This window comes from Daphnia magna, linkage group LG2, assembly GCF_020631705.1.
Source record: "Daphnia magna isolate NIES linkage group LG2, ASM2063170v1.1, whole genome shotgun sequence".
Lineage (NCBI taxonomy): Eukaryota > Metazoa > Arthropoda > Branchiopoda > Diplostraca > Daphniidae > Daphnia > Daphnia magna.
The window spans coordinates 5594197-5616194 of record NC_059183.1 but is presented as its reverse complement, the minus strand read 5'-3'; the positions used below and the strand labels follow the sequence as shown (position 1 = coordinate 5616194).

Genomic DNA, 21998 nt, shown 5'->3' with positions numbered 1-21998 from the left:
TTTTCATCAATGTTTTGTTGAACTACGTACTGCTCGAAAGTATTGTAAGTAATCTGAGATTATTAATTAGCAGAAGCTTTTGCCCGATTGCACTTCTATATCGTTTTATGGATATTTGTATGCGGTTACATATTTTGATATATATTTCTATGACGAGTCTTTCGGGAATCGAACCCTGATTCTTCAGCACAACAAGCCGATGCTCAACCATTGAGCTATGAGTCATGTATAATGTTTTTCTGTTTCTAATTGTTATTTTAGGGCGAACTTTGTGGACTTTACACGACAATTTTGTAAAACGACGTAAGGTTAATTGGTGAAGTATAGTTTAACTCCGCAATTTAATCAATAGTTTTTTATAATACCAATATTTAAAGAGCAATTACTTTCTTTATTGGATTTGAAACCAAGACCTTTGGAATGCTATTCCAACGCTCTCACCATTGAGCTACACACAACTGAATAAAATTACTTCGGCAACAGTTCGAATCTTTAACGAACTCGATTCCCACAATTAATCAATCCATATTGGGAGTTTTTCCTCTGCCTCCGTGATGCCTGGTGGTAACTTTTAGAACAAGTAAACAACCTGTTAAACGGGTATCGGCCAACAGGAACTCATTAAATAAAGGGAAACTCATTAAATAAGGCATTCATTAAATAAACAATTTTCTATTGTAGCAAGCATTTGTTCTCTACATTAAAAAAACCATATACGTAAAACACTTGTATGTAAATGTCGAGAAAATTCACAAATCATGGGGGTACGGTAATATGAAGAGCACTTGCTGAACAAAATATTAAAGGGAATAATAGAAAAGAGATTTTACTTAAAATAACACCTCAATACTCCACATGACATTTCCCATCGTGAATAGAATACATAATTTATTAGCGTCTTCCAAGAAATGTACGATTTCCGGAGCAACTTCGATGCCGATATGGAACCCGCGCCCAACGAATTGCGTAGCAAATAAATGAGTTAATGGTTGGAACTGTACAATTTAAATCGAACTGAAAGCTGTCTTGGACGGTAACAATTTAAAACGAAAAAAAACGACAAGGAATGGATTTATTTGGCAAAGTAAGGCACCAGCTTTGATTCTAAATTAAGTTTGAGTGATTATGGAAACCAACGAATATCGCATTCAAGCGATGTCATTGGCTCTTGCGTCAGATTCGATGATGGCAACAGCGTGAATCGTGTTACTCTTGTTCTCTTTGCTGATGACGGACGAGTCTGTGACACGACCGACATTGGCGTGCTGCTGATGCGGCATTGCGGTCGATAATTTCAAGTTACGATGCGGCGAATAGCCGCTGTAGTTCGAGTCAGTCATGGAACGACCATCCGCTTCATCCCGTCTCGTCATATCCAAAATACCTTGACGGAGGGTCATAGTGGCCGAAGAAGTTGATATTTCCGCTTCGGGGGATGACGTATCGAAAACACTAATACGATGTTGAAGGCGTGAACCCGTGGCATGGAACGCTCCACTCGACGCGCCCCACGATGACCCGAACTGTTGCAGTTTGGTGGGGCGAGGAGGTGGTCGTTTTGCGTAGCCAAGATTCTTTATTCAAAGCAGATGGTTCTGTTTTATCACCGAGTTCCGTCACCGTGTCAGCCAATGAGATTTGATCAAACGAATTGAAAACGTCCTCGGACGAAGTCACGCTGCTCGACCCTGTTGCCGCTGCTGCCACCAAGTTGCCGTTAGGGCCATTCGTGTTGACTAGCAGCTCGGAGAGGGGCGGAGCCAGGCCAAGACCCATATTTCGTTCGTGATAGACATCGGAAATTGGCATTTCGCGGTTGAGTCGATTCATTTGCGTTGCGATGATGTGATCCTGGATGCTACGTGAACCGGCATTGTGTGACAACTGAACTCCGCTGGACAATTCCGACTCTCCTGGACGTAAGGAATAGATGACGCTGGACGCTTCCATTTCGTGATCCGATGGACAATTGTCTAACGGCCGTTGGTTCGTCATAGACGGCCGAGTTGTTCCTCCTTTATGGAGCGTCCTCGTAGCCGCAGCGGCCGCTTTGGCCATTACTAACTTGCCCGGTTTCGAGTGATGGAACACGGCGGCCGAGAAACGTTCATTGACGTGAGAAACAGCTTCACGGTCGGGTGTGACATTGGTCTCGCAAATGACTGAGTCGGTGTCATCATCCAGTTGACGCTCCACAGATCGATGGCGACGACGTTGTTGCATAGCCGGCCCAGCCGCTGGGAAAGCAGACGGAGCTTTGGCCAGCTCGCTGCGGACGCTTAGACGATCGAGTGTGTCCAGTGAGCCAGAACGAGCCGATCCTGTTTTGCCATTATTACCATTTTCGTTATCATCGGCCACGGCTTGATGAAGAGCCATTTGTCTTTTAAGTCCAGCAGCGAAACCGCCAGATGGCTTGAAACGGGACCGTGAACGAGCGTCGGCCATTGTGTTGTTCTGCAGGCCGAAGCTTTTAGCGTCTAGCCTCAAACGCGATTCGTTAAATGCGCTAATGTCCTCCACTTTGCGCGGATTGGATGTTTGGCCTTTGCCCAGTGAGGTGGAGATGGGCGGCTGGCGACGGACGGTTGACAATCCGCTTTCCCAGTCCGCCGAGCTGGTAGTGCTGGAAGAAGAATCCGGACGCGACGGATTGTTGCTGCCACTGTTTTGCATGGGAGTGCCCATCTCGCTGGCCGGCGAGCTGTTTTCTTGAGAAGCCAAACTTTGACGTGAGCAGTACATGGAACGGATTTTAGATTGATGGGCCAACGTCAACGACATGCGTAGGCTCGGTACTGGAACTCCTCGATCGCTTCCGGCACTGCTGGACATACCGGCCAGCAGGCCAGCGATTCCACCACTTTGTCCTCCTCTATGACCCAAGCCTTTATGAAACAAAACGGAAAGGAATTAATTTGGAACAAGAATCGCATTTTTCCAATGCAAAATAAATTACTTGTGCGGTGTACAGGATCGACGGGACTAGGAGTAAAAGCAGCGTCACTCTCCCGGCCACGTGAATCACCTCCTACGGCCGTCCTGCCATCTGGTTCACCCCGACAGCCACTGCGAACGTAACTGCTGAATGCCGACTTGACACTGGCGGACAGGGGCATCCGGCGGGACACCAAACTGGAATAGGTTTGATGAGTTCCTGTTCCAACTCTTCCAGTTCCGTTGGCTCCCCCAGATCCTCCGCCGCTGTTGACAACAGATGGCGCAGAACGGCCGGATCGATTAGATACAACGTTCCGTTGGTTGTTGGACGTTCCGTCCTGTTCCTGCTCTTCTTCTTCCTCGTCGGATGTCAGGCTCTCTACAGAGCTGGACGAGTCCAGTGATAGGCTGGTGGGGGTGTCTAAAGTTTCTAACCAAAAAGGCCAAATGAATAAAGTCTCGATACAAAAAAGGAAACACCGAAACGTTCCAGGAACCAGACCTACCGAACAGAGCCAAAAGAGCTTGAAGGGCGAATTGGATATTGCGCTTATTGGCCAGTTTTCCCGTCCTGAGTGTCACTTCGTTGCGTCCAACTTCCATCAGGTCGAAACCGAGCGATGCCAACAATTCGTGGCAGCCGGGCAAACGCCATAATTTGACTGGAACGGGGATATCGACGCTCTCGCTTTCCAGGTCCCGTAAGCCCAGCTGGACAGTGGCGTTGCGCAAAACGGCCGTTATATCGTCAGTCGAAGCTTCGGAACTGGCCAGCAATTTAGAAATGGCCAGCAAAGAGGGTGTAGTCAATCCCAGCAAAGCCTGGAGACTGGCCGAGCATTGAGTCAGTCGTTCGCCCGGATCGCTTTGCGGGAAGAAGACGGACGCTGGGATGTTATTAGCCGCCGGTTCGAAACGGAACCCGACCGATATGAGGAGCTCTTTCCATCCGGTGACTGGGCCGACCTTATTCTCGATACTTCGCTGCGTCGTGTACATAGCGTTGCGGTATCCTCGATGGATCCGCTGGAGGGACTTCTCCACCAAATGGAGCGTCACTCTCAACGCGTCGCGGCATTTTTCCGGCGTCTTGAGCAATTCCGTCAACGCCTGGCCCATCAACGCCACTTTATTAGACAGCCTGACGTCCGCTCCTACAAGAACGAAACCCGCCCAATTGGCTGGATGGGCAAAGTGTTTCGTGTGTTGAACAGTTTGCTGGGCTTCAGACAATGCCCGGCTTGCTCTCGCTCCCTACAAAGAACAATTAAATCGTGAATTCATGTTGCGTTGAGTGGTATTGACTGTTTACCTGTAACAGCGAAGAATAGAAGGTACGCATGAAGATTTTGACGGCCGTGTCGGGGACGGGCCATAGGGAAACGAGGACGGATTGAGCTCCAGCAGCTAACAAAGCTCGAGTCAGGCCAACTACTCCATCCGAATCAGCCACACCGTGATGGTCGCGAGTGTGAACTGAACTGACCACAACGAGACGGGCACACAGACGCAGATTAAGGATATCAGCGGCCGTCAGCAAGAATTCGGATAAGGCTGGTAAGTCAGTCGTAGCGGCCGATGAAGACGGAGCTATTCCGGAAGCCACAGATTTGATATCATCATCTTGTTGGTGAAGTGATGGACGAGCGCTGCCCGTCGTGCTGGCTCCATCACCGTCGCTAGCAGCCAGTCCGTCCATGGACGGTGCCAAAACAATGGCCGACATCTTCCACGAGACATGAGTGGCGAAATGGATGCATTCGACTTGTGATAAATGGCGGAGGACAGCATCTTTTGTGGCTGCAGCTCCGGCCAGCAGCGAAGGTGTTTGCAGCATTTCAGCTATGACAACGGCCTCCTGTTCGGCGTAAGGAATGTCCGTCCATCCCCATTGTTCCACGACGGATTGGCTCATTTTGGGGTTACCAATGACCAATGCCGATGTGGCCGGCTGTTGTTCCAGTGAATCGCCACCTACCATACCGGACGAGTAGCTCGAAAGCGAGACGGCCGTCAGTGGGCCAGCTGAACGTGTTTGATGCATTTGCAGCAATTTATTATTGCGACTTGCGCTCTTTTGGCCCGTCCTAAGTGACGTCAAAGACGGACTGACAATCAAACTGAATCGTTCGCAAAGGTAATCGTTGCTGCTCTGAGGTTTGAGGAGGGCAAACGGAACAAGGTAGAGGTCACCGTCCAGTACGAGGACCAGTTCTCTGGAGGTCGAGCTGGCCGATAGGGGTGATTGGCCGTATTGCGTCAGACGATCTTCGACGGGCGCCAATAGCAAATCGTAGAGCGAACGGAGACAGGCGGGTCCTTGCCAAAGGCTTCTACGTGAATGGCGTAAACTGCCCGGTCTGGAGACGGACGACAATTGACTGGAAGACTGTCCGCTATTGATGGACACACTACCCAGGCTGAACAGGCTGGACAAACTGTAATTACTGCTGTTGAAAGCGTGAGAACGATTGACCATCCGCAAGAAACCGGAACGATCTCCTTCCTGATTCATTTTATCTCCGAGTTCGCCCAAATGTTGAGACCAAAGATCTTCCAGGTCGCCGTTATCTTCGCGGCCGTTGCCACCGCTCGATTGCCACTCGACTCCAAGAGCTTCGCGGATTCCCTGGATGTACTGATCCAGCAAAGATCCTTCCCCTTTTGGTAATTCAGTTTCATTATCTTGTCCACCGTTGCCGCAATCGGAAGAATCAGCTCGAACTCCGTCGACTCCTTCCGCATTGATGGCGGCTTGATGGAAGGCAACCACGCCTTTAGCTGGAACTATGAGCCAACAGTAAAGGTATCCGGCTGCCAAACTGTAGTAGAGCACGGAGGCTTTTTGCTTGTTCACAATTTCCATAATCTGTTCGACGCTGACGGGCAGCGAGTCGTCAAAAAGAGCCACCCGGCCGTGACTTCCGCGGGTTTCGGCGTCACTGGTCGCCGCCCCCTGACGTTCGAGTAGCAAATCGACAAAGGCTCTGGTCCGTCCACGTTCAGCTACGAGGAGGGCCTCGCTGGAACGGCCCAAATCGACCAAAACTCGTTGTAGAATTTGATAACAGGCCGTCTGGAGGTCGAAGAGGGAGAGTCGATAATCGGCACTACCGCGGGCTTCCCGTCTGACGGCTTCCAGAAGTCCGGCTGCCCGTTCCATGTGGCCTTGCGTGCCTTCCAGGTCGCCCGATCCCCACAGAGCCAGTCCCAACCGGTGGCGAATGCGGGCTTCTTCTTCTCGTAGACTGAGGGCCTCCGAAATCTGCAGACCTTGCTGGAGGTAGGCAACGGCCTGGCTGGGATTCCCCAAACCATGATGAAGACGGCCCAAGCTAGCGAAAGCTTTTGTTTTGGCCACCTTGTCATTGATTTGTGCCGCCATGCTCAAGTGCTGCTCATGGCAATGAACTGCTTCGTCTAAATGTCCCAGTGATTCCTGGGTGGCTCCGAGATTGCCGTACGCCCGGCACTGTCCGCCGGACGAGCCCGTTTCTTCGGCCAGCCGAAGATCGAGTTGATGGTATTGCAGTGCTTTGGAATGGTCTCCCATTTGCTGGTAGACGCACCCCAGTCCGCTGGCCGCTTCGGCCTCTACTTGACGATCACTCAGTTTGCGAGCGATGGAAATCTGATGTTCCAGGCACGAAACGGCCTGCTCAAAATTGCCCAGGACACTGTGCAGTTGACCAAGCTCTCCGTAAGCCTGCGCTTTGGCCGCAGTGTTGCCCAGCTCGTGGGCCACGACCAGTCGCTTCTCGAAGCAGACGAGCGCCTGCTGGAGATTGCCCAGGCAGCGATGCGATTGGCCCAGGCCACGGTACGCGTGTTCTTGATCTCGAAGGCTCTTAGTCTTCAGCGCAATGGCCAGACATTGTTCGTGGCACTTGATTGCTTCGTCGTAATCGCCTAGAGCGTCGTAACAGTCGCCTAGGTTACCGAACGCCCTGCCCTTGTCCAGCATGGCAGTGGCCGTCGAAAGTTGGGCTAAAGTGGCCAATTGCTGTTCAAAATAGCCGATGGCTTCCTCGTAATGACCCATATTTAACCGTGCGATGCCCAGGTTGCCTGTAATGAACCGGTCGAAACAATCTTTAAATTAGTACTGGAATTCTTTGTTGAAATTGAGGAAAGAGCCGATTTACCGTGAGCTTGGGCTTCCATCGTCGAGTCCCTGAGCTCCTTGGCTCGGTCCAGTTGCTCTTCGTAGCACTTGATGGCGTGCGTGTAATTACCGAGGGCCATGTGAACGCTAGCCAAGTGGCCGTGAGCTCGACATTCTCCTCGCACGTCGCCCGTCTCTTGCCTGAGCGTCAGCTCTTGCGTGTAGCAGCCGAGCGCCTTGTCCTGGTAGCCCATGTGCCGATGAGCGACGGCCAGGGCGGCGTAGGACGAGGCTTCCATGTTCTTTTCGCGCATTTGTTTGGCCAGCTGCAGCTGCTTCTGGTAAATGCTAACGGCCTCTTCCGACTGGTTCATCTTCAGCATCAAATCGCCGATGTTGCCCAGCGCGCGGAACTTGCCCACCGCGTGTTTGGTGATGTGCGTTATGGTCAGGAAGTAGCGTTGGCATTCCAGGGCCGTCTCCATGTTGCCCAGGGCCAAATGGGAAAGACCCAGGTTGCAATAGGCTCGGCCCATGTTCATCTTGTCCTGCAAATCCTTGGCCAGGGCTAGATCCTGATCGTAATAGCGGATGGCTTCTTTGAAATTGCCCAGGCAATAATGGGCGTAGCCGAGGAAGTGACACGCTTTAGCCTCACCCTCGACATCCTGCAGCTCTTGAGACAGCATCAAGTACTGCTCGTAAAACGTGACGGCGGCGCCGAATTCCGCCCGCGAACTGTGGCAATTGCCCAGGTTGAGGAGGGCGCAGGCCTCGCCGGCCGTGTCTTTCAGCTCGCGGGCGATATTCAAATGGCTGTGGTAATGCAGGACGGCCATGTCGTGCATGTGCAGCGCCTGATAGGCGACGGCCAGGTTGCCGTGCGTCGACGCTTCTGAGCTCCTGTCGTTCACCTCCTTGGAGATGGTCAGCTCTTGTTTGTGATACTTAATGGCCTGCTCGTAATAGCCCATGGCGCTGTAAGCGTTCCCAATGTTGCCATAAGCGCGGCCCATTCCCGCCCGATCTTGCAAGACGCGGGCGATATTCAAATGAGCCTGGTGAAGTTTCAGCGCTGCGTCGTGGTCGCCCAGCAACTGATACACGATGCCCAGGTTGGAACAGGCCCGTCCTTCGGCCACTTTGTCTCTCGTGTTCAACGCCATGTCCAGTTGGCGTTCGTGCCACCTCTTGGCCTGGCCGTAGTCTGACATGCAGCGGGCAGCGTGACCCAGTCCCGCATAGGCCCTGGCTTCGATGTTCCTGTCGCTGAGCTCCTGGGCGATGTGCAGCACGTGATTGTGGAAGGTGATGGCCCGTTCGAAATTGCGCCGAAAATGATGCGACGAGCCGAGATTCGAATAGGCCCTGGCCTCCTCTACCCGATTGCCTAATTGCTTGGCTATCCTCAAGTGTTCCATGTGACACTCTACGGCCGCATCGAAATCGCCCATTGCCAGATAGACGGCCCCGACGTTGCCCACTTCGCGGGCTTCGGGCAACCTTTCGCCCAGTTGTTTGACCAATTGGAGGCATTGCTTGTGGCTGGCCAGGGCGTTCGGATAATCGCCGATCGCTGTGTAAACGTGGCCTATCGAAAAAAAAACAGAAATAGCTCGTTAGTCTCCCTCTCTCTCTCTCAATTGTGCGCGTCCAGCATGGATACGATTGCGAATGGCCATGACTGATTACCTAGACTAGTCAAGGCCAATGCGGCCGCTTGGTTATCTTTGCACTTCATGGCCAGAACGAGCTGGTAGCGATGGGACGTCAACGCCTCTTTAAAATTGCCTTTGCTGAAATAGGCCGAGCCCAGGTTGCCGTGGGCTCGACATTCGCCCACCGTGTCGCCCAGCGATTTGGCAACCGACAAATCCTGTTGCATGTAGCTGATTGCCTGTTGATCGAGATCGAAATGGGTTACGTGTCTTGATCTTAACATCGGCTAGGTAAGGGGCCAGGGTTTTGTTTTTACCTGGTCCAGCATGGAAAGCGCCCAATAGGCGGACGACAGTGCGGAAAAAACGGATCCGCGTAATTTGAGGGAACATGTGCCGATGCGGAGCGCCGCCTCCAGGACGACAACGGCCGCCTTGTAATGGCCAGCGGCCAGCAGTTCTTGACCGATGACTGAAATGACGACGAAAGGAGACTTGTCCAGTCGCATGGCCTGCAGTTGTCTGTAGGTCGGTTCCAAGGTGGACCGCAACGGCGACTTCATGGCCGCTTCCACCAAACCGGCCGAGTAGCTGCAGGGATTTCGGGTCCTGCGCCAGGCCAGAACTGAAGGCCGCCAAAGCGTCCGAATGCCGGCCGAGACATTGCAGCGCCACCCCTTGACGGTAATAACCCTAATTCAATTTAAAGAAACACATTTTTGAAAAATCACATTTTTACACGCAGATTCTATGCTGGCCATCAGGATAAAAATAGGAATATAATATACAACAAGGTGTACATATTTTTAATGACCCGGAAAAAATCTGGCCCAGGCAAGACGATAACGACAAATGTTAATATAACGTGCTGGCGAATAGGGCGCCATCCGTTTGCGTGACTGGCCAATGCAGTCGACACTTTAGACTCTTATATAAACAGGTAAGCAAAACACACACAAAAAAAGGGGGCGAGGTTAAGTAGACAAGAAAGTGAGGGACAAGTGACTAACGAAAGAAACAGGAAAAGTAAAGGAGAGTTAACACACACACACACACAAAACAAGGAAAAATGTTAATGGAAAGAACAAATGGAAGCGAGTTTTAACCGGACGGGTCGTAATCAGTCAGGCATGGTCAACATCACTCGGCAATTAGACGAATGACGAAAGTTTACCCACCACAGCAGAAATAAGGAGAAACCTTGAAAACTGCATTTCAAAACGGCCAACAATTCCAACTGAAATCAACGCGCTAAATTGTGCGTTTATTTATTTTTTTTTTTTAAGATAAATAAATAAATAATAGGAGAGAGGAAGTCATTTTTTTTTTCCCCGCTAGCCAACCAGTTCATCTTTGATACTAGGAGCCGCTAATAGATCCGGGACGTTTATTTACTTGCTCTTTTTTATTATGAATGTCTGCGTGGCTTTGTTGTGTGTCTCTCTGTGTACATGTGATTGTGTGTTACAAATTATAATTTATTTACTCTGCTGGCTGGTTGTAGTAGTTGAGTGGCCGGGAAAAATCGCAATCAGCCGCTTTGCCAAAGGGGGCTGCGGGCAGCAAAAGAATGAAACAACGTCTGAAAAGAAACGAAAACGCCGCTATCGAAATATGCAAATCAGTGGCACGTCACAAAAGACGCGGGTTCTCTTTTTTTTTTTGTTGTTTTTCCCGAAGCACAACAGAAAGTTTCACCGAAAAAAAAAAAATCTATACACACACACACACACACACATTGAAGATTCAAAGAGTGTGTGTGTGTGTGTGTGTGTGTATAAGAGATAGCGAACAAAAAAAAAAAGGATTTAGAGGAAAAGGTGCTGGAGAGATCACCTGGTGAGCAGCGCTCCGGTCTTAATCGGACCGCCCGCTGTGATCGGCTCACACACACACATACATACACACACACGGGGGGATACAACATGGAGAGAAATATAGAATAAAAAAAAAAGGAAAGAACAAGACAAAGAATTGTGTCTGAGAAAAAAGAAAAATGTTTTTTTTTTTTTTTTTGTTTGCCCCGTCGGTTTTATCCAAATATAGTGATCGCCTATAATAATGATCGAAATTGAAAAAGAGAGAGAGAGAGGCTGTACAAGATGAATAGTTATTGATTCAAAGAGCCGGCGTGCGGCGATAGATTTCACACACGCTGGCTCCGACAAGACACGACACCCCTCCTGCGTTGTTCGCTGTATTAGCCATTAGGCAATGAGCTACGGTTGAATACATCAATGACGTCAAAAGAAGGTATTCTTTTTCTTTTCTCTTTTTTTCTTTTTGTGGGGGGATGGGGCGGAGAAAATATGAATTTTCCGACTTACTTTTGGCCATTTGGCGTTGAGTTCAACGGCTCGCGAGGCATCCTGAAGAGCGCGGGCAAAGTGTCCGAGTTTGACAAGAGCGGCCGATCGGTTGGAAAAGAGGATGTGATTGCACGGATCGAGTGCAATGGCTTCGCCGTAAAGGCCGACGGCTGTCTCGAAGTCGCCATTCTGGCAGGCCTGATTTGATTGGCGTACCTTGTCCAGGAAACTGGCCTTGCTGGCCGCCGACAGTTCAGAGTCCGCATCCACCTCCACCTTTTTTTTTGTGTGTGTGAATAGCAATCAAATTTCAAAGTTAGAACAGGATATTATTTTCAAAAAAAAAAATATAGGCAGCGTTGTGGTATGATTGCGTGGCGGGAATTCCAATAACATGTACACGTCGGAGAAGAAGAAATGAATATCCAGCAAACACACACACACACACACAGAGAGATAATAATACAGCAAGTCAAGATAGCGGCAGCTCGGGAAAAAAAAAACTTGACTAACACACCCCTTCCATGTCATTCTTCCTTCTTGACTCGTTTTTTTTTTTTCCTTTTTCTTTGTTTTCTTTCACCTCGTAACCCGACGAGAAATGATTTCAGCTGATCGTTCGAAAAATCCCCACCACTGACATCTGACGATGAGAGAATCCAATGATTCTTGCCATCGGCGTCGATTCAATCATGCAAATGTAAGCAGTTTCACACACGAATGAGGAGGAGAAACAATTCAAAAGAAAACAAAAATAATTTTTGAGCGAAAGTTGTTTTTTTTTTTTTTTCGGGGGTTTCGATGTTTTGCAGTTTGCCCTTTTTTGAATTCACAAACCGTGTTGCCACGTCTTTGGTATATCCCCCCCTCCAAAAAAAAAAAGAGAAATTTTTCGTTTAAATCACCACGAAAAGACCTGCTAACTCTCTGATAGGTTTAAATAAGAAGGTAAAAAATAAAAAAAAAGAGGGGGGACTTTACGGGAGAGAGTTCTATATTTTACATAGATAATGATGTCATTCATCATGTGGAAACGAGAGAGAGCGCGCGAGTTAACACTCACGTTAAAAAGAGGCTCAAAAAAATCGATGTGAAGAGTTTTGAAAAGAATCACAGACCGGTTCGATACGACAGGGAAAGAAAAGAAAAAGAAATAAATAGGAGTTGAGAATAAGATTTCCGTGAAAGACAACACAAGGACGAACACGGTTTCAAGTCTGAGATTAAGGCACGAACAAAAGGACAACAGCGGAGAATAAAAAAAAAAAAAGAGATAAAATGAAATCAGAAAAGAAAGGGCCATGTGTGATCCGTTGCGATAGGATGTCAATTAATCAATCGGTTTGACCATTTTTTTTTTTTTTTTAAGGGCAGGCTACGGCCAGACACGTATAACACGCTCGCTATAAGGTTCTTTTTAAAAATAAATAAAACGTGTGGCCAAAGAGTATGTTTCCTTTATGGCAACGTTGGACAACCTCCAGTTTCTTTTTTTTTGGGGGGGGGACCCTGGACTATAGAGGCGACTGATAGGAAAAAGGTCATTAAAAGAAAAGAGCCAACGAACAGCAAAATAGCCCAACGAGGAACTACTTTGCGCTAACTCGGGGCCTAATTGGCTCGTAGATACTTCTTAGAGTGTCTGCTGTATCTAAATATAATCTGTGCGTCTATATGCTGTCATTCTTTCATGTTCTTTCTCGATTTCAGCCAGCAGCAAAATAAATACCAGTAGAAATGGGCCATCGAGTCAAACATCTTTTCAAGAGAAAGGAAGACAAAAAACTGTAATTAGAGTTACAAGCGCTGCTCGTTGTGCCACCAAATCACCTTCATCAGCCGGGGTTGTGTGGTGAATACATCAATTAATGAGTTTTTTGTGTACACACACACACAAAGTCGCCTTTTTTTGTTGTTGTTGAAAACTGCTGACAACAAACTAAACACTATTGACTGCACTTATTATTTTCGTTCGTAAAACAATAAGAAACCTCCTCTTTTAAAAAAAAATCGTCCGGCTCAGACAAGTTGAGATGTTTTGCGTTAGGTGGCCGATTAAATTCACCGGTGCGTCAGATCAAGACGCATTCCATTGGAACGTTGATGTCGTTTGACACCAATCTTCTTCTTTGTTTCGTTCATGTTCTTATCTGTTTTGTTTTCAATTTCTTTCGTTATACCCTTGTCTATATATAGGTGGGAATCTGTCGTCATTCTCCATCTGTGTGTTTTCTTTCTATTTGATTTCCACAGACTATACATCTCTGGCCCATTTTCATTCCGTCTTAATTTTTCATTGAGAGAAAAACAAAAAAACCAACCGCTTCGTGTTGTTTTCAGGCCCTCTTGGCCATCAACAGATACAAGAGCGGCATATTATAGATACCAAGGTATATATACACTCTGTTGTGTTGGCTGTGCAGGTGAAAAAGGTCGACAATAGATACAGAAATAGAATTTTCTTATTTTTTTTTTGTGAAAGAGGGGGGGGATATCAAAACACGGAGGGGAAAGAAAAAAAAGACAATTTGAAAACGATGGAAATTCCCCCATCAACTGGCTGTTGTGTCTCGGGGTTGTCAGTAATCACCCGTCGTCGACTAATAATAGAGCAGCCCGAACAACTGTGCAGCCATCAACTTGCGGCCAGCAACAGTCACCAGCGGATTCAAATCCATCTACTCACAAGTTCTTGTTTTTTTTTTTTCCTTGTTGGCCGAGGTCACGCGACCTCTGCAATCTGAAATCGGCGGCGCGCAATTCAAATGACATTTCTAGAGTCTACACAAGAACGCCGTCCTTCTAAGTAGACGGTTGGCTTCCGGCCAAACAAACGATTCTTCTTTCCGTTCCTTTCTGTTCGTCACTGCTGCAGTCTTAGCCAGTTATATACCTGAATGTATAGAGTGAATAACACATTCCATTGAAGACTATAACGCCGCAAAGGCGGATGAGGAGCTTGCGTGCGTCTACCAACGCTAGAATTCCTTCTTTTTTTTCTTACTCGCACAGCCCAAGAGGAAATAATCATCTGCTAGGGAAGACTGCAACACAACAAACAGAGAGAGGGGGGACGCTAACGTAAAAGAGAATCACGGTTTGTGTGTACATGCGCGCATTCAATGTTTCTATAGGTAGCGAAAGAAGACGCGAAGATAATAGAGCCACCAGCAGCACCACACAAGAAGAAAGAGAAATGGAGAAGTGGGAGGGGTCGAGCCGAGGTCAGACAACATCGACGACGGCGACAACCGCTCCGCGAGACAGAACGAATTAGAAGGAAAAATAAGCGGGTCGTGAGAAATGAAAAAGGAAAAATTTTTTTTTTTTTCGGGGTTATTCACATAGACGCACATTGACTGACACAAGTCACTCAAGTCACACCGGATTTTCAAACGCAATTTTCAACAGAAGGGACAAAAGAGGTTGATGCTGGAACGCCGCTTTTCCTTTCGGCAGATTGAAAAATTGTAAACAAAAAAAAATGGACATCTTTTCCGATAGAAATTCTTTGTTTGTTGATTGACTTTCAAGAAACCCTGGCGCAATCGGTGGGTTCGGACGATCCCTCCTATAGCCATAAGAGTACTTCCATTTTTGTTTTGAAAGAGAGGGGGAGCCATTCCCGCGCCATCCCAACTTCTGGCATAGACACCTAATTACAGGTGAAGAAATAGGAGACGGATTTAAAAAAAAAAGGTACGTAGGGAGGAAAAGCCGGTAGAAAAGTTAAAACAAGAGAGGACTTGCACTTGTCTATCATTTGACAAGAAAAAGCCGAAAAAAACGGGGGAATTATAGACGAGAAAGAAGAGCCTTCCACGTTATTTATTTGGCTTTCTCTTTGAATTCTAAAATGTTGTGCCTCGGCTCTCTTCTAATGCAGATAAGAACCGATGTCGGCAGATGCGACAAGCGACGTCGTTTTCAAAGAAAAACATAAATGGGTAAAAAAAAGGGAAGAAATAATATTAAAAAAAAAAAAAGACGATCGCGCTGTGTGTGGTTGTCTAGAATATCCTGGGTATATATGGGGAATAATAGTAGCACTGTGTGTAGTAAGTAGTAGCCCCATATTCTATACGTTTCTTATGTTTGCCTCTTTTACCTCTTCAGGGGGGATTGGTTTTTTCTTTTATTTGAGGGTCCCATTTTGTTTTGTGTGTGTCGCCCTTTCTTGCGAGGGCCTATCAAAGTCGGCGGCGGCAAACGAGCAGGCAAAACGGTCAACCTGGAACAAGCGACAGGGACACACCAACGACCGTAAAGGCATAAAAAAAAAAAAGAAGAAAAACAACACGACAGTGATAATCATTTGGTTGGTGGTTGAAACCTTCATTTCCTTTGTAGACCAAGTATATACCCTTCCCCATTTGTTTTTCTATTTTTTTTTATTCCCCCCTACCCTTTCTCGTATCGCCGCCGTCGTCGCCGTCGTCTTGTCGGTGTTTGTCGCTTTCTCACCTGCCCTCAGAAAAAAATCGACTACACCCCATCAATAAACTTGAAAGAAAAAAATTTTTTATTTTCCTTGAAATGAGGGGGGAACATGAGTTCACAGAGTACAATGGTCATTTTTCGCATTGAGATGAGGCGCTGAAAAAAAAATCTATTTTTGTAGTCTGTTTTCGGTTGACACGCATATCAATGATTACAAACGTGGGGGTACGTCTATCCCTTTTCAAACACAGAAAAAAAAATTTTTTTTACCTACAACAACAACGGTGTGTCATATACCGTTTTTTTTTAAAGACACTTTGCAAACACAAGAAACGTGTTCGTTTTATTAGTTAAATAATTTCGTGTTAGTCGTTGGCTACGGCAGTTCCCCCCCTTTAAAAGGGTGAAAAAAAAAAAAGAGAAATAAAAGTAGTATGAAAATGGCAGTCATAATTCCATCCACACGCTCGACCCATTAAGACGATTCGACAAGCCAAAAAAAGAATTAAAAAAAAAAAAAAAGGGAAAGACGTTATATAGAAAAAATAGTTTCCTTCGTTTCTTGTTTTGGAAGTTGTTTTTTTGTTTCTAAAATAAATAATATAGGTGTATATAATAATACGTGATGCAGACCTCCGGTAGACGCGCAAAATTGCAGTTCTCTATTACAGCCGACGGCCTTTGTTTAAGCTCCAAACTTAGTTTTTTTCTTCTTCTTCTTCTTCCAATTCAACATTTTTATTGGCGTTTTCCAGCCGTTCTTTGAAAAAAAGAAAATTCCTCACGTCTGTAGCGTGTCTGACGAGCTGCGTAATAATGGATGCAACCAAGCGCAATGGAATGCGCTAACTAGTGCGAGTCTCTAGTTCAAACGACATTTGCATTCATTGGCAAATGTTTCTTCGGTTTTACCGTTGCTCGCACGTCGCCATCAGACAAACGGATAGAGATCAATAGGAAAATGCTGGAGAGTAACAAGAGCTGTCAGATGGCATTTGTCAATCAAGCGAGGCGATTTTTCAAATCCTTCCATTTCAACAGCTTAACGCATAAATCATCGGCCAGGAAAGGAAGACTTAACCCTAGAAGAATGTTCGCATTTTCCAAGGAAAAACCAAAAACAAAGGAGCGAGAGAGAGAGCGAGGCAAATATTTTTCTTTTGTTTCTCGTTTATTTCCAGCAGCCGAGTGAGAAATGATGGCGTGTCCCATTCGTCTCGTGTGAAATAGCAACAAGTACCGCCGCACGCTCGGCCACGTTCGAGTCGCCCGTCATCAGTAGGTATTTACGACATTCAAAAGTTTGAACGAATGAAATGAGATAGCTTCAAGCTACCGTGAATGATTCACGAGACGTGACAACTACGGCCAAGTACCGCTAGGGTTGGATTCCAACCTCTTTATTTTTTATTTTTAGCGCATTCGGCCAATATTCAAAATCTCTTTGCCTCATTCAACACCAAGCGAATGAGAAAAATCGCTGGAAAAGAGGCAAAACAAAAGGTGTGTTTTTTTTTGTTTTGGAACACGCATTCAGGTGAACAAATCTCAATGGCTGATGGAAAAAAAGGAGGGGGGGGGCAGAAGTAGAACACACAACAAGTCGTAATATCCGTGCCCTGAAGAGCTTGCGGAGGCACACACACACAAAAAGGAATGTGGCAACGTTGCATTCCTCAAGCTCCCGAAGAAGAACCTGACAAAGCCCCTTCTTCAACAAGATATTAAACAAGCACTTGTTTTCTTTATTTTTAGAAATAAAAAGAGAAGCTGCTCTTGGTGGGGTTTCCTACTATCGAAATTTACTCGACACACAGTGCACCATACGTGTACTGTCTAAATGTATTCACACACACACACACACACACGTAGACAAGGATAGAATGGAGGAAAATGAAGAAAGAATAGGGGGCAAATAAAAAGAAAAAAGAGAGCCCTGCGGCTGGACGGGGAATAAAAAGTGAGGCGCTGGGCCAGTCCGTCCATTTAGATGTATGTGTTGTTATAAATATAAATACGTATATTGATGCGCGTTTGTTTTCGTGTGACTTTTTGTTGTTCTTCACGCAGCTGCACGCCCTGCTCGTTTTTTGATTGGCGGGGAAAGCGAAGGTTATAAGACGAATTCAAGCCAAATAAAAATGGCATTTAAAACGAACTTTTTTTGCAACTGGACGAGAAAGAAAATTGTGAATTTCGGAATTTTTTTTCGAAATAAAACATCAGACTAATAATAATGAACGACCAAGAGGCACAAAAAAAAACACATTTTTCGTTTCTTGGGTTTTAATTTTGTTTTCCTTTTTTATTTGAAAAGAACGGAATAAATGAGAAAGAGGAAGAAACTTAAAGTTTGGCGGAGATGGAGAGAGAGGCGGTGGCACTATCTATCCTCCTCTTATATATTTCTTTGTAGTTTATTTTATTTTACCTTCTTTATCCCTCAAGAGTTCCCTCCTACCCAAGTTGGAGGACCCGATCACTCCCACCTTGCGGGGATATGTCATTACCTACGGACCGACTTGAAAGAGGAAAAAAAAAAAAATGCGCGCCCCTCTCTTTTCCAGTTCTTTTATCTTTGGGATAGAACCAGTGGATGTTATTCTCTAAAAAGAAGGAAAAAAACAAGACCATTTTCCCCTCATCTTTTATTTTAAAAGTCTGGTAGCGACGGGCTAAGGGGGGTGGGAGTTCGGTGTTTTTCCCTTCACCTTTTTTCCCGCCTACCTTCCCACAGCCGATGCGTGTAAGGCCTACGTTCGTTTGAGGTAATGAAATGTGTACAAAGACGAGACGTACAAACACGTGAAAGAGAACGCGAGGGTAGAGAATTTAAGTAGTTCTACAGAAAGAAAAGAAGAAGAAACTTCCAGGAATTACAAACTCTCTGGTTATTTTATTCGTTACGAAAGAGACTCGTTGAGAAGCGGGAAGATGAGATACGATTACACGCACAAGACATTTCGTTCAGGCCAAAAGGGGGTTATCTTTTTTTCTCCTTCGCTGTTCCGCCCTCTGCAACAGAGGGAGGAAATGAAAGGGAGGACAACATCAAAAAAAAAAAAAAGAACACGACAAGCGTTTATTTCACAATCCACTTTGGTGTTATTATTATTTCTTCTTTGCCTTGGTTCGTTTTTTTTTAAATTGTTATTTCTTTGCCCCACTCTTTCTCTGATTTTTCGCTGTCAAATGAATTCCGTCTGCTCTTCTACCGCCAGATTTCCGCGTACTGTCCTATCATTCTCCCCGAATAGATTTTGAATTTAGATAGGCGGGGGACACCAACTAATGCGGTTCATTGCAAGAATCAAAATTGGGTTGACAATCATCTAATATGCAAAGCAGTTTGAAACGGCCATTCAACTGTCACGCCGGATTGTTTGTTTTCATCACATTCGTGTGATTTTTTTTGTTGTTTGTTTCTAAGAAAATCAGAAGATGAAACCCCCGAAAAAAAAAAGAAAATTATTTTTTTCAAATCTTTGGTCTCCATCTTTGGAATATTTGGGCCATTGTGTAGAGAGAGACGGTCCGAACTGATCTTTTCCTCAAACGTTGTCGCCCAGGCCTGTTTGGTTCTCTACGTATTTTCCAATCACACAAAACTGAATAAATGAGAACGTCATTAGTTCTAGTTCGACCGGTTTTATTGCTTCCTGGCCAACGTCTATCTCTCCCCTAACTTGCGTGTGCACCTTCGTATACGCCTATATACCTGTCGTATCCTGGAAATAATTCGGCAGAAAAAGAAAAAAAAAGTTCCACGCCACCCGCGCATCGCATCATCTTTTCTCCGTATAATAAACGAATATATATATAGAATAGAATGAAGGTGTGTCGACAGGTACACCGTTGCTGGACAGGTGGTAGACGGTGTCAACGGCTGCGATTGGTTTCAACCCGCGTTGGAAACGACTTCACCATCACCGAAAGTCTGGGCAAATTCAATTCGGCCAATTGAAATTTTCTGTTTTTTTTTTTTTTAACGCGCACACGCCATATTTACTGGACATAGTAATACATCAAGAATGTCTGCCCAGGGAATTAAAAAAAATAAGAAATAAAAAAGCTGCTCATTTTTCTTTCTGTTCTTCTCCTTTTTAAGTGAAGTGAGAAGTTGAAGCATTCGAGCAAAAGCGTCGACGATTCCTTTGCTGTCTGAACACATTTTCGAGATGCCAAGATAATCATCGCCGGCTAAAGGCAATTTTTTTTATCAAACTGCGGACTTGTTTCGAGCTTCCAACAGTTCAAACAGAGAAACTTGACAGGAATAAAACATGAGAATCACAAAATGATGATGAAGAAGCAGAACAACAGGAAAAAAAAAAAAAGCTAAAGGAAAAAAAATGTGTGTCTAGGTATAGCTATCTATATGAGGAGGAATTTGCAACCGATCGACTGATTACGCGCCTTGCTTTGGAATGCAACGGGCGCGCGGCTGGGGCTCGACCCACAGGTGTTTTCTTCTTCTCCTTCCTTTTTCGTTTTCTTATATATTTTTTTCCTTCTTGTATTCGTTTTGGTGGTTTGGTGTGTGGGGCGGGAGCTCAATTCATATCCCGGACACCGATTTTTGTTTTTACTGTTTTTTTGTTTTTTTCTTCTTAATTTTTTGTTTTTAAAACACAACCACCAAAATAATCATAATCGTAATCATAAAGACATCCTCTTTCCACTCCTTATTTTATTATTATACATTTTGTTTTTTTTTTTGGTCGAAAATAACGCAAAGGACGAATAAAAAAAAATATATATGCTATAAAAAAAGTGGGAGATGAAACAAAAATGCGAGAAAACAAGTCTTCCCGGCTTCTGGCGCAATCGGAGCAAATAGTTGAACTTCTTCTTTGTTGTTGTTTGGTTTTCTTTTCAAAAACAGTTACGATTGTTTATACACAATATTTTGTGTTTTCCATCCACACCGAAAAAAAACAAAAAAAAAACATTTCCGCCGAGAAAATAGATTAAAAAAAAAAAAAAAAGGGCTTACCTCGGAAGAATCACGCAGCGACATGACAACAGGTAGATCGGCTGAAGGTAAAATGATGTCAGCTTCCAGCAGCGAAAAAAAAAAAATGGCAGCAGAAGAGCAAGTTGAAAAAAAATAACGACCAAGTCACTAGCACTGACTTTCGTTTAAAGGAAAAAGAAAAACTCCAAAGTGTTAGTTGGCCATGACGCAACGATGACGAGAGAATGTGCACAACACCATAACGAAAAAGCTGCTGGTTTTCTGTGTTGGCAGCAAAAACAGTGAAAAATGACTTTTAGCCAACACGTTGCCAAAGCGTCGTAATGTTTCGAGAACTCGGCGATTCGACTCAAACGAAATCACTGATCAACATCACCTGTAAATTTGCCAATCGGCCTTTCCAAGTGGCTATCACGCACGCACACACACTTTGGCAGCACAAAATGGTGTGTGACAATGCCAGACCGACACAGCGAAACACGAAAAGATGCAAACACTTCGCCGATGTAAAATGTAAAACACTTGGAAAACACACAACAAAAAAAAACCAAAAAAAAAATGCGCCTCTTTTACGTGAGAACGAAAGGGCGGCAGCTGCTGGACATGAACGCAGTTGGATTTCGACTGACTCTGCAAAGTCTGCCTCTCGCCAGTGTCTTGCCTGCTGTTCTGGATTGCCGTGGCCTTGGCCAGCTCTTTCGACGCCATGTTGGTTCAAAGACGAAAGGTAAGACGAAAAGGAATGAGAGAAGAGGAGGAGGGAAAACAGTTTCGCCTCTGGGAGAAGCACGACTGTAGCTTGGAAAAAAAAACCTTTTTCGGGGGAGATTTCGAGTCTCTGTTGAATCAAAACGTGGAACGAGAAAGAAAACCCAAAACTAGAAGGTATACGAGATAGCAAAAGGTAAAAAGCAGGTAAGGAAAAAAAAGAAAATAGGCGAGTGTGGAGAGGGGGCCAAGGAGGCGGAGTAGGGTGGTGTTTTCTTCTTCTTCTTATTTGCTTCCTGGCTTCTTATATCCCAACGGGCTGATAGACGCACATGTGAGACGACTGGCGATGGCAGTCCCACCTGGCGCCCATTTTCTTTTTCTCTCATTCTCATTCGCTTCGTTACCTCTTGCATTTTGTTGTCCATTCTCTTTTTCTTTCGTGTAGGCCTACGCAGTGCAAGCGGGGCGTTATTTACCTACCCAAAGTTCAAACGGGGCGATCTGTGCAACCTTGCCAAGTCGACTCGACAAGTAGTGCAGACAGTGGAGCCGCTAAGATCACGCGGTGTACGGCGGCGACTCTATTCAGTGCACAGCCGCACTTCTTCTTTCTTTTCCCTCTTCGTTTCTTGAATAATTTTCTTTTAATCGGACCACACACTTTGGGCGCAAAGAGACTTACTATGTCTTTTATGTTATCCCTTCTTCTTCTTAGTCGGGCGAAGGCAAAAGAAATAGAGAGGAAGCAAAAGTTGCGTGAGCTGTTGGGACAATGAGCGGTTACCGGTTATGATTATACGTCTTTTTATCGGCAATCCGACAGCATCTCTTTGGCCTCTCTTGCGGGGAGACTCTGT

At 45.7% G+C, this 21998-nt stretch overlaps 1 protein-coding gene across 1 annotated transcript; it reads right to left on the bottom strand.

Moving 5' to 3' along the window:
- Positions 1-656: 656 nt before the first annotated feature.
- LOC116915329 (tetratricopeptide repeat protein 28) lies at positions 657-21094 on the bottom strand. The gene is given in 11 exon segments (XM_032920408.2): positions 657-1581; positions 1583-2888; positions 2960-3370; positions 3447-4194; positions 4253-7008; positions 7086-8636; positions 8738-8942; positions 9021-9287; positions 9289-9396; positions 11031-11288; positions 20449-21094. Coding segments are annotated over 11 exon segments (8067 nt in total). The 5' UTR covers positions 20473-21094; the 3' UTR covers positions 657-1148.
- Between the last annotated feature and the right edge of the window lie 904 nt (positions 21095-21998).